Raw genomic sequence first — 17,026 nt, 5'->3', positions numbered from 1 at the left:
CATGAGCAACTCTCAGAATAATTATGTCAGTGATTCAAGTAGAGGCCACTTGGCATGAAGAATGAATTTCACCTTCTACAAACATCCCCCAGTGGTGGAACATCCCCAGACCATCTTCTTCAAAGCACAAAACTATGCTTACTGAAGATCAAAGCCAGACGTTGATTTTTGTTATTTTGTCATTCCTTGATCCTTTTTCTCTGGGGAAAAAGAGAATACGAGTGAAGCTTATCCAAAATTCCCCATTTTTGTGCATGTTGTCCATCTCTTAGCATACTTTTCCTGATCTGCTCCAGCCAAACCTGGGGCTGATATTTTTTCCAACATGTCTAACTCTCTTTTACCTCCAGGAGCTTTTGTTTTCTGGAAATGCTCTAAGAACTCCAGAGCATACAGATCTGCTACTTAATAGCCATGGTCTGTGTCCTAAGTCTCATCCCCAACCCCAAATATTTTCCACCTGGACAGAGGAGGGACGAAGGGAGGCAGAGAGGGAAAGTGTCTCCGTTTGTATGTGAGATTTCTAGACATCAAAGGAGTATTTACAGACTTCTACATCTTACTTTCTGTGTCTACTTCCCTTGTAAAAAGGCTTTGATTTCTGCCATGATTTAATGTTCTTTGTACAGTGAACTGCAGATTCTATTTCACTGGCTATTTCTCCTGTCAATTGAAGTTCAATGCTACATCTTTTCTCTTTATATTATTCTCATTTCTTCTCTAGGCTATCTCATTACTTTCATAATAGTGCTCAAAGTGAAATGCTTTGACCATTTTGCTGTATCCAGTTAAGTTCCTGTTCTTATGTCTCCTTAAACCACCTTTAGTGCTGCATGACTAGCTAGCTTCATCACTTTTTGCCAGTCTTTATGGAGAAGGACTAATATTTCTACAGTTTCCCATGAGTGTTGCCATCTGGTGTTCAGCAACTCATTAAAAGGCATCACCTAGATTAGTTAATTAGTGGCCTTCATCTAGGGTAATTTTATGTTATCTCAGCTAGGAATGATGAAAGGCTATAAACCAGTAGTACACACTCTCTGGAAGTTCCCTCCTACACTTCTCACACATCCACCAGCCTCTGCAAACTGAGTGAATTCAAATAGATACCCACAGCTTTCACAGAAAAAAATGCTATTTAAATTTCCTTACTACAAATATTGGTAACCACCTCTAGAAAGAGAGAAGAATCATTTTTCTTTTGGGCTACATGATCATTTATACTGTAAACTGTTAGCCACTGTCTCCTCATGACCTCTAACCACTCTTCATTCTTTCCCTTTCCCTGTGTCCCCTCCTATTGACTCAAAGGAAGAAGTCATACTGAGCAAGATTGAGTGGGAGGGCAGAATTGCTTCCTCTGAGGAAGTAATTGTTTCTGGAACTATGAAATAGAAAGACCTTTCTTTAAGTTTTAAAGATAATGGCATTTTGGTAATTCATCTCTGCTTGCTAACACAGCCTGACGCAGTTGTAAAGAACAAGGGCAAAATAACTATGTAACTGCTGCCTGATTACATGACTGCAGTTATGTGCCTTTCTCAACTGCATGGGGGAGCAGAAAAGAGAGTTACAGCCCCATAAAGACTGCCTCTCTGCTCCCACCAGAAGTCAGTTCATGTAATTTTTTTTTTTCCAGTACAAATATATCTGGTTTTGGAAAGGGGATTTTACACCAAAATCAAAAGTGGATTACACATACAGTGGATAGCACTATATATCTGACACTGCTCATCTATTGTTGCTGTAAATCTAATGAAAGATTTTATGTTAACTCTCTTTTGCACACTGCCAAGCACAGATTTTCCTAAGTTTTTAAATAGGGGAGTGAAAAAATACTCAGCCGCAATTTTTTTTTTTAATTTGTACTTTTAGCCTTCTATGCCAGATTTGCATTTTGTGCTTCAATTCTATGTTCCAAAAAGTACACGATGAAACATTTAATTAGTTCGCAGACAGAAGGTACACTTACTTTTCCTAGTAAGGTCAGTTAAAAAAAAAATGTATTAAGAATGTTCTGAGGATGTAGTACTGATCTCTTCTAGTTAATTAAGTGCCAAGTTTATCACTGTAATGCTTTCAGTTCTATGAAAGAATAAATAAAGAATAAGTGTCTACTGTGCCACATACTCTACAAACACCAAAATACCATCTCCACCTTCCTAGTTTCATTTGACAAGATCTGCCTTGAAGATGATGAAACCCTAACATTCATGTTTCCCACTGAAAGGTGCCTCCTGACCATAGTAAAATGAAGTACACTATAAAAACACAATCTCATCAACTTTCTCTGTTGCTCTCAACCTCAGGTCAGTCAACATTAAAATATTTCATGATTCTTTGGGAGTGCAAGGAGGGAAAAAACCACCCTCAAAACCAAAATCAAAGTACAGTAGAAAAGAAAAACCATAGTTATCAACCTCTGATGTGTGAGCCAAGCTGTACAGCTTCATGATGATTATCTGTGTTATGCTCTGAAATTAGCATAATAAACAGCAAGTCATAAAGAAACCTGTGGTTTGCAACACAGCCATAGTTATCTTGAGAAAAAGAACTGAATGTGGAAGCTCAATATGACTGTGAACCAGTGCTGTGCCTCTAAAACACAGAATTCATGATGACAAATAATGCAGAGTAAACAAAAATAATAATAATAAAAAATACAAGGTTCTACAAAGAGGTATTTTTATCTACCTACCCTACTGCCTGAGTAGCCAAGGTTAATATACAAAACTGCAACAGTATCAATGTTTGTTCCACCACATGTGTACAGTTTCTGGCTGGGATTGAGTAATTTTCCTCCCAGTAGCCAGTGTGTGTTTTGGATTTGTGTTGAAGTGGGTTTGATAACCCCGGGATGTTTTAACTATTGCTGAGCAGCACTCACACAGATCCAAGGCCATTCCTGTTCCTCAGCCCACTGCTGCAGGCTGGGGGTGCAAAGGAGCTGGGACAGCTGGCCCCAGCCCTTCAGAGGGATATCCCACATCATATGGCCTCATGCTCAGACATAAAGCCAGGGAAAGGAGGAGGAAAGAGGAGGGTGTTCAGAGTGATGGCATTTGTCTTCCCACTGCACTGTTACATGTGGTGGAGCCATCTCAGCTTCCCTGGAGATGGCTGAACACCTACCTGCTGATAGGACAGTGTGAGTTAATTTTTCTTTGCTTATGTGTGCAGCTTTTGCTTTCCCTATTAAACTGCCTTTATCTCAACCCACTTTTTCCCCTTGTGATCCTGACCTGGGGCGAGTGAATAAGAAACTGTGTGGGGCTGAGCTGTCATGACAAGAAGATAGTTTGAACAGTGCACAAGTAAAGTGAAGGCTACCCACTCTTATGTAACAATTACAAGTATTTGAAGATAGAAATTGTCTTTTGTGGAGAACAATTAGACTGCAAGAGATGGGTACAAGTTTAAAGCTGTAGCCATTTAAAGGACAATGAGATGATTAAACACCTGCAACAGCTAACAAAGCAGGAGCAGCAGCTAATATGCTGGTGCTTAGACATTCTGCAACTCTGGTAGCATGGGACAAAGAACTAAGGTACAAATTTTGGCTAGTGTTTCAATTCAATATAGAACAAATGTAGGGATTAATTAAAAATGCAATGTTGCAGTGCACCCCAAATGGTGAAAAAGACCACACCCCAACTAGACAGAACTGCTGACAGCTCATCCAGTCTTGAGCCTTCAAAAGGCAGGGAGGCAAGACAGAGCAGATCCTTCCAGTAAATCTCATTGCTGTTCACACTCTTAAGAAATTTCATGAGGGCACAAATGTATATAAGCCTACACATCTTTGTTCTTAAATAAAAGACACTTCAGCATTCTCTTCAGCTGCTACAGGAGCCTCTTTCACCCAAAATCCACAAAGAGTGATTCCCTGTGCCACAGGGAGAGCACACAACACTGCTGGGGCCGAGCAGTGACTGATGAAGGTGACCTGTCCCCCACCATTGCCATGTGTGGCAGCAGACCCCCACGGACCACCTGTGATCCCTGCACCTCCTGATGTGCCAGCAATGCCCCGGGCCAAGCTCCTCACTGGCCGACTGCTCTGCTCAGCACACATGGGCTGGCTCTCCTGGCTGCTCAGTCCAGGGCCCCCTCCCTTGCTGACAGCCACAACACTGAAGAGACACAAATACATCCCTGGAAAGCTGTGCCACCCAAGGTAAAGTGCTGGGAATTATGGAAAGAAATAGCTTCAAGCATTTCATTCTGCATCCATTTCAAAACCAGTATTTACAATTCCAATAGCCTTCCAGCAGGACACGACAGAAGATTACCACATTGCAAACAGCTACAGCCCCTCCTAGTTTGCAGTGAATGAGCTTTGATTTTGTCATTGCTATCCACCAGAGCAAAGAAATTGTGAGTCACCACAGTTTAGGTGATGAATAACAAGTCACTGCATTCATCTGAGTCTCTTGTCTCAGCCAGAGAAAAATGAAGACCACCAAAGGTGGGCTGAAGTCTGAAACGAGGTGTTTAAGCAAATCTTCTTGGATAGCCTTCTGGGATCTACATAGACTTTTTTTTTTCCTACTTTCCCCTCAAGAAATGTGTTAAGTTCTTAATGAGGAAATCTCCACTGGCTTCTGTGACAGTTTTCCAGAAATCTGAATTGAACAATTAAAGGATTATGTTCTAACATTTGAAGTCACTTCTTTAAAACAGAAAATATGGTGTAGTCTGGGCTATAAATTCAGTCCAGAAGAAATATTTATTTTAAAATAATTCCTGAGATTACAAGAAGCATTATTTTTTCTTCCAATGAAAAACTGTGGCATAATAGAAGCTGACTGTAGCTCATATTGGCATTATCGAGGTTCATGTTACACATTAGACATGGTCCATGAAACACTAACCTCAAGGCAAAGTAATTTCTAATATGAATTGCTCACGCAAAGGCAATTCAGAATTGTGAAAATAAGTCTCTCTAACCTCAATTTTCATCTTCACATCGTCAAATATTATCAAAGAGAGCATTAATGTGATGGTTCAAAACCTAGAGTTTACCGAAGAATATTTTCCTTCCTCTGCCATCTCTTCAAAAATCTTTAAATCTCAAAAGTTTAAAACCTTTATTTTGAATCTAAAATGGAGAGTATAAAGATATTATTTATCTAGTCAAGGCAACCCTGCTTTAGAAGTTCTGACCACCTAAATGTGGGCAGATTTACCTGAAGTTATCGGAAATATTATGGACAATTCAAACTTTATCTGCAAAAATCCACATGTGTACCTCTGCTTATTGGAATTTTAATGTATTAGGTAACCAAGTTATCAGAAAATAATTAGAACCTTCAGATGAAGGCAGCTTGTAACAAACACGGACCAAGTCAAAAACATTCAAATGATAGGCACAAGAAAATTATTTTGGATAAAACCCTGTACAGCAATACTTGAAGTTTAATTAGATTGAGCTTCTTGAAAAAATGGTCAAGGAAAACTTTACAAATGCCCTCTATAACCTAAACTGTTCCCATTGACAACAACAGCACTGTAATCAGAATTTCTGAAAATTCCCCCCATTACAAGAGTTTTCCACAGTACAAGATTTTTTAATATATAAACTGCTCTGTTCTAATTTGTTTATCACTCTAGGAGTACATGCAGAATGCAAAGGATACATAGGGTTCAGAGATATCTACACTGGACATATTGAGGTAATAGAAGAGATAAAACACGACCTGGAATTTTTATCCTTTATTTGCCAGGAGTAATGACAATGTTTAAAACCAGATGTATTTGATCTTTTTTTGTTGTTTTGGTTTGTTTGGTTTTTTTGGTTTTTTTTACTGCACAGGTTGCCCAGTGAGTTTGTGGATTTTCCATCCTTGAAGATTTGGTCCTGGGCAGGCTAGTGTGCCTAGCTCTTGTCAGAGCAGAGGGAATGGACTAAATAATCTAAAAAGAATTCATGAAATGTATTATCAAGGATACAGTCTAAAAATATATCTCTCTTCCCTTTACATGTAACATTGAAATACAATTATAAGCATGACAAGAAACTCTGACCTTGCAATGACCTATTTAAAACATAAACATTTTAAAATTATAGAAAAATACTAAAAAGCTTTAAGTCCGATTGTGAAATGTTTCTGCACTACTGTTTTAAAGAGCAAGATCACATGAACTGAGAGAAAGAGCAACATTATTACCATTGCATAAAACTAGAGCTTTTGGTACTAGGAAAAGAAACACAGAACAGCACCAGAGAATCATTTAGGTTGGAAAGGGCATTTCAGATCATCAAGACCAACCATTAACTCAGCACTGCCAAGTCCACCACTAAACCATATCTGTCACATCTACACACGTTTTAAATATTTCCAGGGGTGTTGACTCTATCGCTTCTATGGGCAGTCTATTCCAATGTTGACAACTCTTCAGCACAAAATATTTTTCCAAATATGCAATCTAAACTTCTCCTAAACTTGAGGCCATTTCCTCTTGTCCTATTGCTTGTTACCTGGCAGGAGAGGCCAACTTCCACCTTGCTACAGCCTTCTTTCAGGCTTTCTCTGGGCCTTTTCTTCTCCATCCTATACAATGCCAACTCTCTCAGCTGCTCCTCATAGGACTTGTGCTCCGGACCCTTCCCCAGCTCCATTACTCTTCCCTGGATTCTCTCCAGCCCCTCAGTGTCTTCCTTGTAGTGAGGGGCCCAAACCTGAACACAGGATTTGAGGTATGGCCTTACCAATGCTGAGTACAGGAGGACAATCACTGTCCTGGTCCTGCTGGACACACTACTGCTGATACAGGCCAGGCTGCCTTTGGCCTTCTTGGTCACCTGGCACACTGCTGCTCTCTAAAAAGGCTGAATGCCATATCTACTATTATATTGTGCAAATTCAGCATTAAAAAGTCAGAGTCGTTTATATAAATATTAAATTTTTCTCATTTTGATCATGTCCACATACATTTTGTTTATGACTTTTAACACTTTTTACATACTGAGTGTAAGGGAGCCAATATTTGCTTTTCAGAGGAAGCTTTTAATAAGATTGTCTGAAAAGCAAACCCTTAACAAAAAGTGACAAGGAGAAAAGAGAAGAAATTCTCTGAATATCCCATTTGGGACTGAGTGCTTATCAGAGATATAGCACATCAAGCTGTTCTGTGCTGAAATTTAACAAATCACAAGCTCTGGACCACAGAGGAGAAATAGGAGATACTTGACATGGATGTTTGCAATTTATTCTTATTGAAGTCCTAAAAATGCCTTCAAAAAATCCTGAGCACCAAAGCAATGTCAAGAAAAACCAAACACTGTACATGTTTCACTGATATGATTAGCAGCAATATGTTACATTCACACAGCAGTTTCAGACCTTAGGGTGCTGCATTCTGTCTCCTTTTCAAGCCCACAATGCATTGGCTTGCTTTACTTACTAGTAGCAGTAGCAGGACAATATCAGGATTATCACAGGCACAGGCTACATGCATTGATGTCCAAAAATCCTCATCTTGATGATTTACATTCACTCCTCTGTCAATTAGAATTTCTGCAGCAAATGCATTATCATAGCGAGCACACTGGAAGAAAAAAAGAGCAGATTAGGGATGGTGTTTTCCTCGGTGTACAACTAAATTTGTTACACACAATTTAAATTGGGCAGATGACACATTGTAGTTAAGCTGCTGTGTTTGTAGGGAACAACAGCTGAGGAATCTATAGAAATAATTGTGTGGAGATTTCCAGTTCCATGTGCATGACTCACAGAATCCCCTATTTCCTTATGAAATCTGCTGAATCTACTGTAAGGATGAGGCTTTTTTCCTGTTCAATACTGCCATTCCAAATCAGTGCACAGGCATCTGTGCAGGATCATGAGTAGTGGTATCTAAGTATATGTGCACCCACACATACATATGTCCATGCATACATAAATTTCTGCCTTTTATGCAGTTCAGAGTAATATACACCCCTCTTCATACCTCACTTCTATTTCCAATCCACTAACTATACTGATTCCTGTCTGAATCTCTTTGCCAGATGAATAGTCTGCACACTGAGAGTGTTATTGTGGGGTGGAGGGATGCACGTGTGTGTATGCGTGTGTGTGCATGTTTCTATACCTTGGTCATGGTCACAGTTTTGGTAGAGAAGAAGAAAATAGCCTAGAAATTGTGTTGACCTTACTCCTCTGTCATATCTATGACTTTTTATGCATAAGGTTATGGATAATACCTTTAAAGGCAATCAGGGCACCTCAAGTTAAGATCCTGACTCTGGCCTCACATACAGTGTCAGTCACTCTTTAGAGAAGGAACCCATCTCTTTCCCCATGGGGAGACTAATTTTAATCTGGCATGGAAGCCAGGATACAAAAGGAAGTGAGGAAGAAGGAAAAGTGTGACTGGATTTTACTGTCAAGTCAAGATATAGTTGAGATCTTCAGCAGAGTGCTGCAGCTGCATGTACCCCTGCAATCATAAATATAGATAACCCAGAAGATTAATATTAAATTCTATCAGGATAAAAACCAATCCTGTCTAAATGATTTCCAAATACACCAACCATTAAATTATAGAATAGAAATTAAATTCTGATGTATTTCTTTTAGCTTGTGTAACTTATCCAGCAGCTCTAGTAACAGTTTTGTTCTGTTGCATCAGAATCATTCATTGTATCAGTACAACTGAAATCAAGCTGTTCTGTGCTGAAATTTAACAAATCACAGGTAAGACATTTTATATTGCAGATCAGCATAATGTAACATCAACCACATTTTCAAGACATTGTTAAGCAACAAAAAAAACCAAAAAAAACCACCACCAAAAGAAAACCCCAAAACCAACCAGTTCTAGAAATGACAGGTATCACTGAGCCATTTTGTGTATTAATAATAGACACAGAGCCTTTGGTGATTAGTTGCAGCTTAGATTTGTTGCTGCTTCTTGATTCTTGTTTAATAGATTTTGTGAAATAATTGTACAAGCTCAGTTAAGGCTCCAGAATAAAACTGTGACACACATACTTTGTTATAAGGGTGGGAGTGTGTGACTGCCTGTGTGAAGTGACCTGACACCTCGTGCTTGGCAGTGCACAGGCAGCTCAGGCACCTACTCCCTTTTTATTGTACTTCTCCTCTCATGGAACCTAAAGAGAGTTCAGTGAATATTTCTGAAGTTCCCACAGCTTGCCTAGATTAAATCATATTGGGATACTCTCTACACAGACAAAACCAGAACCTTTATCAAGTGTCACATTTGGGGGTTTTTTTTAGAATTATATCGCATTTTGATATGAAAGAAGGAAAACGGAATTTTATAATGAATCAGATTTTAAGAAGAATGTCAAGATATATATATATTTTCCACCCATTCTGACACAAAAACATTTAGCCTACAAGTGGAAAGAATAAATACCAAGCTCCCCTTTGGACCAAGCAATCTCACAGTTGTAAAACTAACACTTAAAATGGATCTGAGTTATATTCTTAAGAATATAACACAGGTGCATGTTAATTAATAGTTTCAATTCTTGATGAAAAATAAATTTGGCTTATCTTGTTTCCCTGTATCATGATTCCCCTCTCCTGTCTGTAGTGCTCCCAAATCAGGGTCAAATCCAAATTTCATTGAATTCAGGTTTGCCTCTATCTCCAGTAGGATGAACATTCCTGTAAATGAATTATGAGTGCTTGCAAGTACCTCTGACTAAACTAAGGCAGTAGGTTACACATGGCTCTCTAATGCAAATTTTTTATTGCAAAAAGCTTTCCTTCCTTTGGAAGCATATGTGTGCCTGCGAAGCAGCAAGCACCACTTGAGAGATGATGATTGTGACAGTGAATTTGGGCGTGATGCAGACCAAGAAACCTAAAAAGGCACAGCTCAACTGCAGATTTTATCAGCAGTTAAAAACTGTTCATCAGCTAAACTAGATAAAGCAACTTAAAATCCCTGAAGATGAATTTTTCTGTCTTTTATTTCAAGATGCCTGACACTTATGTCAAATCACCCACACTGAAGATAAAGATTGTCTCCTAGGGCTTTTGGCACAGGGTAGGATTAGGGATGTCTCTGTTTTGGGAATCTCAAAAATAACATTTCTTTTGGACTGCATTTTTAAAGAGTAGTTGAGCATTTTTACAGCAGACAAATAGTCAGAGAAGAGAAAAGAGAATTAAAATTTTCTCTCTTCCAAATCAGTACTGCACTTTCCCTTTACTTTGGCCTCTATTTTCTAAAGTCCTTGATTAAATAGCATGGCCAGGGAGGATGGAAAACAAAGATAAATTACATAACAAAAATGCTGTATCTTGCAAGACCATAGCCACAGGTGTACTGGAGTCCAGTAATATTACAGGGGCTCTCTCTCATCAACAAATTTCTGTATTTTGTACTCATACTATAAGAAATGTAATCCAGTGTTCTAAAATGAAACACTCTCCCAGCAGACTTTTCGTTACTTTGCTCAGTTGCATTTCTTTCAGCCACAGCGTGCAACAAAGTTGGATCCAAATGTCTTAAAATAATTTCACAGAGAGCATGTCTGCAACTGAAGCATCACAGACCAAGATGATAAGATGTAGCAATTATTTATGAGTTTTTCTACTGTTTTCAGCAATGCCAAAATTCCACTCCTATGGTATTTTTTGTCTGCCTGTCATGTCCGTACCTCCTATTTTTACTTTCATTATTATATACAAACTGTTTTTCTTTTATCTTCTTGTTACTTAGTCTGAATTGCTATGCAAATAATGATAAACTAAATGCAGATAATGTGTTAAATATCCACATGTAGGAAACTGGTGCAAGAAAGTATAACAAAAAAAGGAAAACTGTTAAATCATGTTTTTTTTCATATTAGACCTGTGAACCTTTGAGCCATATAATTTAGTATTTGGAATAAAGCAGTCTTTCCTTTGCTCTTTCTTGCTGCACAGATAATTTACAAACAAAACACTTCATTCTCCTTTGTTAGCTACCATTCTACCACTATGACATGATCCATTCTTTTGTAAACAATTTGAAAATGACCATTTATTTAAAATGAATAGCTGGACGTAATCACAGCCATGGTAGAGCTCAATACAGATTAAATAAAACTGCTAAGCCTTTCTTTTTTGGATGAAAATCTGCCACTCATTTTCCCACCTTGTTTATCGACAGTCACTAACAATAATCTTCAATCACTCTTACCAGATGGAGCAAGGAGCCTCCTGAGGAAAGAAGCATGTGAGGATCAGCACCATCCTTCAACAGTCGTAGCACTGAAATATCAAAGAAAAGAGGAACAAGAGTTAATATATCTAATATAACAGCAGTACACTTAATTCTGAACTCTTAATAATCTCCATCAGGGGATTTAATAAGACATTAAAATCTCTTATGCAACTGCAAAACTATCTTGTCAGCATTTGCCATCTCACCTGTTTTAATAGCTAAGCCTGTAAAGCAAAAGACCTTTGATAATGAACAGTAAATATCAACAGTACCAAGGACTTTTCAAGTGCACAGATGAGCATGTCAGTTTTGTACATATGAGAGGGGAGGGCTGGAGAAAAGAGTCATGTCAAGGTCACAATCACCTTAGTTTATTTGGGAGCAAAATCACAGTCAACTGCTTTTACTTTACTTTTTAAAGATCCCATGCAATATACTGGCTTTTTCAGTAAATACTTGAAACTAGTATTCATAACTGATAGCACTCAAAATTAATCATCATACCAAAGCTAAATGATCTGCACTCAGTTTAACCTTTCCAGTGCATTGTCAGATCACTGATGCAGCATAATCTTTAAAGCGATATTTGGAGCCACACTCTACTCCCAGTTACATGTATCAAACCCCTTTGAAATGAAAACAGGCTTCTAGGTGCAGGCAAACCCACAGCCCTTCACATCGGTGCTCGCTCAAGTGTGAAAATTCAGCACTTTTCCCCATGGTCTTTATTGCCTTTCTAACCTTTTCAGTCTGAATCAAAACACTGACTAACTCACAGTGCTCATTCCTTGAGCAGACCTGCCCAGCAGCAATGCCTGGCAGTACCTGGGGACCCCACACCAGCACTGCAACCCTGTCTCCATCAAACTGGCATGAAAATCCCTTTCAAAAGGCCTCTCTCCATGAGAATGGCTGCCAATATTATTTCCTGAGTAGGAGCACAGGTGGCTCTGTCTTCATCATCTGGAAATCTTGAACTCAATTCTTAGTTAAGATCTGGGATAGACTTGTGCAAGCAACAGCAAAGAAATTTTAAGTTGTGAATGGGTTCCACTGAGATGTCTGTCCTAGAGGAAGGACAGAGATTTGTCTCAAGGCTCTTCTGTGAATCTGTCAACAGTCTCATGACCATCACCTCTCTCCTCTCTATACATTTTCTGTATCTGTTTTCTTTCTCCCAAGTATATATTGAAACTCCATTTTCACTGTACACTTGAGTGGATATACAATAAAAAGGGAACCATTCCTTTCTGCTCTCTCAGATCCACAGATCTCATACTGAAGCAAACACTTGTCCTCATTCAGAGAGACCGTTAAAAACAGAGGTTCAGAACTAGGAGCCTTTCTTTTTTTAATACCTAAATTTCTGACCAAATGGGGAGATACTCTTTCTACTTCAGGTTTAAAGTGAGTAAAGACTTATAAATCCTCCTTCCTTAAACAGGCATGAAACTACATCCTTCTCAAGAGTTAATATTTCCAACGTTCCTATGTTATACCATTTCTTTAGTAGGGCAGAAAATATTATTTCCATATCACAGAATATTTCTTAAGGCTCTGAAAAGAATTTCATTCTCCCAATCCCATCAGGATTTCACCTGAAGAAATTAGCATTTCAAAGTGTTCCCTTTTCTCCATCCCCTGTTTTCCAGGGAAAAATAAATTTCACACATCTTGTGGTGGCAGAGCAAGCACACTATGGGTTGGTGGCAGAAGTTTTATATTGAATAGGACTGATATGAAACAGCATCCTCTGTCTGTGTTTCTGCAAGATGGGAAAAGACAGGTAAGGGGTTAACCAAAGGAGTCTGTTCCCTTCCCCCATTCACTAGGGAACTTACACACCTTTATCTCTGGCTAAATAACACCAGCAAAAATCAAATGTGGAATTTCTTGTTGAGTCGCTGAGATGAACTCCATCATTTTGAGCCTTGGGATCAACAAAAGAGGCTTTAGGACAGGCCCTTCTATGCAAAGACAGAGGATGAAAACTTCTCTCTTTTGGCAGAAGGAGGACACATGGAAAGGTCAGTGGGTTGGGAAACTGCATTTCTAACTATTACACAAGAATTTCATCTGGAGCCTAAAATAGTAACCAAGAGACAGAAAGAAGCTCTAGCTACTCAGGTATAAAAAATATGGGCAATTTTTTTGATATCTTCCTCCCTCCAATGCCTAAAGACTTGGTTCTCATAGAAAAGCTGTGCAAAGTATTGCCTTTCCAGATCCATTTTGCAACCTCTTGCAGTTGAAACCAAAAGAACATCAGACCATTTCTAGATCTGAATTTGAAATCCATTAGAACTAATTTGTTTGCCTTGATCTTTTTTATACCAGCAGAAATGTAGACCAAGATTACAGCATAAAGAACTAATATGTTAACTGTGATGTTCAAACAGAATATTAAATAATTGTGATCATAAACAAATTACTGAGTCACATATAAAAACATTAGAGAATTTGGATAAAAGATCAGTAGCTTTTTTTCTTTTTTGGGGTCTGGTGCCTTTTTCCTCATTATTGCACACAGCTTGATCAGTTCTTCAGAAAATTCCCATCACACAGACTAGCAGGGCAAGGTATGCAAACTCTCCTTTCAGCTGGGCAAGTCCATGTCCTAAATTAAATTATGTGCTACATGCCTCTGTATTTAAAAATAAGTAAAAGAAATATATTCTTTCCTTAAATTTATCCCCTTTGCAAAACACAATTAAAAAAGAAAATCAAGAAAAGAAGATCACAGAAACAAATCCCCCTTCCTACTAGACAACTCACTTAGATCATTCACTTAAGACTTCACTTGTTCATACTGTCCTTTTGATAGAGCTACTATCTAGAAGTAGTTAGATAGTAAATATACTAGCTACTGCTAGTAGTTTGGGATTGAATGCCCTAATGAAGACAGAAAGTAATATAAAATTCTATTCAAGAAATGCTAAATATCTCTTAATTAATGCAATTTTAAGGAAGCTTTCACAATATTTTTTTTTTAAACTTGTTTTACTTTCAATATTTCATGTAAGGAAAGTTTACAGGAAAGATGAGACTAAAAACTGGCTTAAAAGCAGGAAGCTGACATTTACCTGGAAAAAAACCATCAACACCAGAGTAAAAAACTTTCAGCAAACTCTGAAGCCCTTCCTGTGTGTATGTGAACAGGTCCATCCATTCTTTGATATCTTTTAGAACTGACACTCAAAATTATTTACAACTTAGAATTTCATACCTAATTTCACATCTAATAAAGATGTTTTAAAAGCATTGGATGCATTGAAGTCTCATCAGAAAAGAAAGGTAATAATCAATGGAGCTTTTTACGTATCCTCAATGTTGTAATTTTAACAAAATTATTCCAGAGAGCTGAATACCTTTTCACTTGCCATTGATTTTATTGACTAGATTATGACTTATATTATAGCCTTACAATGCAGTACAGTCATTACTGCTGTGCTGTTACCAGGCACAGGTCTTGTACTAACTTTGCCTGTGGAAATAGCGCTGTAAGGCTTTACTTTTTCTGGGCTTGTCTCAGTTTGCTTTGAGATTTTAGTTGTTATAGCAACTGGTTGATGACAAGGTGACAATAACCTAACACACTTTTGTTTAGCTTTTTTGTAACTGTGGTGCATAATGCATTAAGGATTTTGATATACATGGCAGCAACCAGCATTTACACTGCACTGTGGTTATAAGCCAGCTATGCTGGCATAAAGAGCTCTATCTGTGACTTTATGTCTGCTGCAGACAAAAGGAATACTGATCTGAAGTTACAGATCAGAATTTCAGAGTCTGAAAGGTGAATGAATTCAGAGGGTGCAGGGCTATCAGTATCTCACCAGGGATCTGCTACTGATGGCAACACAAACTTGGGCATTGGGCACTCTTGCATTCACAGCAAACTCAGCTTTAGTCGTAACAGAACAGACAAAAATAAAGGCACCTAACATATGTAAAACCCAACATTTGGTCATCTACTGTACTGTATATAGAGTACCAGTGTATGCTCCTATTAACTGTTCCTCTGGGGAATAGCAGCCACCAAGTGTAGACTTTGTTTCTGTTAACATCTATTTTTGTTCTCTTTAGCTTAGCAGGAATAACTCCAGCTGGAAAGCTTTACTTGTTCATGATGTGCATAAACACGACTTACTGCTGCAGAAGCATAGCTAAAATGCTGCTGATTCTGGAATGGATTGTCACATTCTCCTCCTACCCCAGGCTGCATGTTTTTGTCACTTGGCACACAGCAAAGATTAGTTTCTCAGCTAGACCAAGGATCAGGGAACGTGGCACTTGGTGATGAGTATGAATAGGGAGAATGGTGTAGCCACCACTTTCCACCAACAGCTGAGAGAAGCTTGGGCATAAACTGACCATGAAATTGAATCACAACAGAAGTGATACTGAAAGATGTAATACCATCCTTCCACTCCATCCTCCACTTACACTAGTTAAGAGTCATGTTTTTCCCATTATTTCAGTCAGGTATTTGGCCCACAGATAGTATCTTATACTCTGTACAGACTAATCACAGAATCCTCTCCACAGTCATACCTCTTTAGTTCTCTTTTCTCACTCCTCAGCAGTCACCTGCTACACAATTCAGCTACGTGTGAGAACAGATGAATCCTAGTCTCTGGTAATTTCTTAATCATAGCATCAAACGAAATAATGCAAGATGTCATAAATGTTTGGTTAATGTAGTAGAAAAAATATTTTCCTCTTGCCTTTGCTATGAGCAGTTAAAAATAAAGTTTTTTAATCCAAGTACCAGTATTAGTAATTTTACAATTCTTTTATGGTGTCTTGTTTACCTAACAAGGACATTTGCTATCACTAGTGCAATGTCTCAGGCTTTCCTTCAGAGCAAGCTTATCAGTTGACAGTGTTTATTCAGAGCAGTCATGCCTTTAATGAGCTTTGCAAACAACTGATTTGTAATCCTACTGCTTTTTACATGAAATATATCCAGAACTCATTAGCAACATCTGTCAGACTTGTTCAGATCTCCTAATTTTCAGGAGAACTCTTGGAAATAAATTCCCATCTTTGCTGCACAAAGATTAAAGGCAGCAAACCATAAACAAAATATTCACATTTGGGCAGATAAGTGTGCCATTCACAGACTTTCAGAAACAAAGAGAGGGAAATTACTCTTTCCATACTGGTTAAATTTGAGAATGCTAACCTTGCATATCCATGCTATAATTCCCACTGCTAGAACAGAGCACTGCTAAGGACAGGGCTGACATTTCCATCCTTCCTGTCGGAGTTCCCCTAGTTGATAATTTTTTTTTTTCAGGTAGCCAGGAATCATAATACCATGACCCCAAGGCAAATGGGTCATTCATTCTCTTCTGAAATTAAAAGCATGTGGTGAAACATCAGGCTGCTTTCTGTGCTCTACTGGACAAATATTACCTTTAAAAGAAACAAACCAAGCCACCAATGAAACAGATTGATCCAGAGAGTCCTACAGCCCCCCTCAGCATCTCTCCCAGCTTTAATACTGGAAGATCAAAACACATGGTAGTTCTTTCCCATATTCTCTTTGTGGAGAAATCAGTCAGACCCCAGCCTTGGAAACAGATGAGGGGCTTGATTACTCAGTGTGGGAGCGAACTTCCAGCAGCACAGGTCAGCATGTGACAAGTCCCTTTTTGTGCCTATTCCTGTGTGGCTTTCCCACCAGGCCGTGTGCCATCTGTGGTGTGTCCATGCCCAGGCACTCTCCAGCCCTGGCAGCTTCCTGCCATGCACTACCATGCTGGAGGAGGAGGGCACAGCCCTCCTGTTACCTCAGGTGTCTTGAACTAGAAAATCATATGGAAAATAA

General features: G+C 38.6%; 1 protein-coding gene across 5 annotated transcripts in view; it reads right to left on the bottom strand.

Annotated features, from left to right (window-relative positions):
* The window catches only part of MYO16 (myosin XVI), a 359,417-nt gene that overhangs the window by 230,204 nt on the left and 112,187 nt on the right, over nucleotides 1-17,026 (bottom strand). For all 5 annotated transcript variants that reach the window (XM_064708929.1, XM_064708944.1, XM_064708935.1 and 2 more), the window contains exons 3-4: nucleotides 11,167-11,237; nucleotides 7,408-7,551 (exon numbers count right to left, since the gene is read on the bottom strand). In XM_064708929.1, coding sequence (XP_064564999.1) covers nucleotides 7,408-7,551; nucleotides 11,167-11,237 — 215 coding nt within the window. The remainder of the gene's footprint in view (nucleotides 1-7,407; nucleotides 7,552-11,166; nucleotides 11,238-17,026) is intronic.

Source organism: Zonotrichia leucophrys, chromosome 1 (assembly GCF_028769735.1).
Source record: "Zonotrichia leucophrys gambelii isolate GWCS_2022_RI chromosome 1, RI_Zleu_2.0, whole genome shotgun sequence".
In the NCBI taxonomy this organism is placed as follows: domain Eukaryota; kingdom Metazoa; phylum Chordata; class Aves; order Passeriformes; family Passerellidae; genus Zonotrichia; species Zonotrichia leucophrys.
Note: the sequence above shows the minus strand (reverse complement) of the source record. Positions and strands in the feature narration are given on the sequence as shown.